This window comes from Lolium rigidum, chromosome 5 (assembly GCF_022539505.1).
Source record: "Lolium rigidum isolate FL_2022 chromosome 5, APGP_CSIRO_Lrig_0.1, whole genome shotgun sequence".
Taxonomy (NCBI): domain Eukaryota; kingdom Viridiplantae; phylum Streptophyta; class Magnoliopsida; order Poales; family Poaceae; genus Lolium; species Lolium rigidum.
The window spans coordinates 156,478,618-156,480,341 of NC_061512.1; the positions used below are offsets into that span (position 1 = coordinate 156,478,618).

Here is a 1,724-nt window from a genome sequence, read left to right on the forward strand (position 1 = left end):
AGATGTATTTAGACATATTAATCTAGATACATCTAAATTTATCCAAAGTTTAGACATTTATTTATGGACGGAGGGACTAGTATATGCAGGTGTATGATTCTGCATCCTTGGTCTTATTAAGGGATTGATCATGACCGTGTCTGACATGAGATCGATCGAAACTGGAGTAGCCGGTCTGGCCCTTTAAATATGGAGCCCCCGAGGTGGTCGATAGCCCTCCATCAAATCGCAACCATCGAGATCGAGCGTTCCAATCTATAGGGCAACCTGACCGAGTGTGACCAAGCAGGACCCATGGCGGCGACGACAGCGGACGGAAGCAAGGTCGTGGGCGGCGGCGAGAAGAGCAACGTGGACGAGGAGAGCAAGATGATCACGCTGTTCAGCTCGGACGGCGAGCGGTTCGAGGTGACCCAGGAGGCGGCGGCCATGTCGCAGACCATCCACCACATGATGGAGGACGGCTGCGTGGACGACGAGGGCGTCCATCTCCCCAACGTGGGATCCTCGATCCTCGCCATGGTCATCGAGTACTGCAACAGGCACGTGGCCAGCCCCGACGAGAAGGAGGACATCAGGAGCTTCGACGCCGGCTTCGTGAATGTGGAGCATCACACGCTGTTCGACATCATCCGCGCCGCCAACTACCTGGACGTCAAGGAGCTCATGGACCTTTGCTGCCAGACGGTGGCCGACTCGATCAAGAGCAAGTCGGTCGAGGAGATTCGCGAGCTGTTCGGCATCGTGAACGACTTCACGCCCGAGGAGGAGGCGGAGATCCGCAAGGAGAACCAGTGGGCGTTCGAGTAGACGTCCTGGGATTTTTTTTTTTTGCGGTTGCTTGATTATTATTTAGACGGCTTTCATGTTTAATTAGTTTTTGGTTAGGATCGTTTATACTTTGTCGTCTAGATCGACCGGTGAAAGTAAGTGTATGCAGTTATACTACTACTATAGTAGTACTATCTACATATGGGATATTTGAAGGAAAATTAATCAGAATACTTTTTACTTGTTGGATATCGATTTTTTTGGAGCAAATCATGCATGATCATACAGTTAACAAGTATACAGAGGGTAAACAATCAGCGACAAATAAGTATTTTTTCCTTGACAAAGGAAATATACTAATATAGTGAAAATACCAATTACGCCTACCTTCTTTAAGAACGAAATACCCTGTTTGACATCACAAACCATGAGCAATCTCTTTCCTGTTTAATTAGTTTTTGGTTATGATCGTTTATACTTTGTCGTCTAGATCGGTGAAAGTATGTGTATGCACTTATATACTACTATAACTAGTTGAATGCCCGTGCGTTGCCACGGTCTACTAATTTCTCACACTTAATATCAATATAATACACATGAAATTCATGTGTATATAACATTAGTCACATAGTTTTTCAAAAGTCTTTAAATTTTTATTTTTATTCAAGTGTAATAGTTCAATAAATGTTACCATATAATGTAAAACCACATGAATACAAATGAAAACCTAAATTATTACTCCTTCCATCCCACAATGACAAGTTCTTACTACAACGAGTATATTGTTTATAATAATATATTATATTATGAAACAGAGAACTATTCCCTTATAAAACCAATATAAATACAAAACAAAACCTGACTAATATCTCTTATTGAACACAAAGAACAAATCTAGTAAGATATGCGTGTCAAGGAGGACTCCGCACGTGGACACGCCTCCGAGCATCATC

General features: G+C 43.0%; 1 protein-coding gene across 1 annotated transcript; it reads left to right on the plus strand.

Moving 5' to 3' along the window:
• Positions 1 to 294: 294 nt before the first annotated feature.
• LOC124656570 (SKP1-like protein 11) lies at positions 295 to 810 on the plus strand. Its single transcript, XM_047195287.1, has one exon. It carries the CDS (start codon positions 295 to 297, stop codon positions 808 to 810), a length of 516 nt encoding a protein of 171 aa, XP_047051243.1.
• The last annotated feature ends 914 nt before the right edge of the window (positions 811 to 1,724 follow it).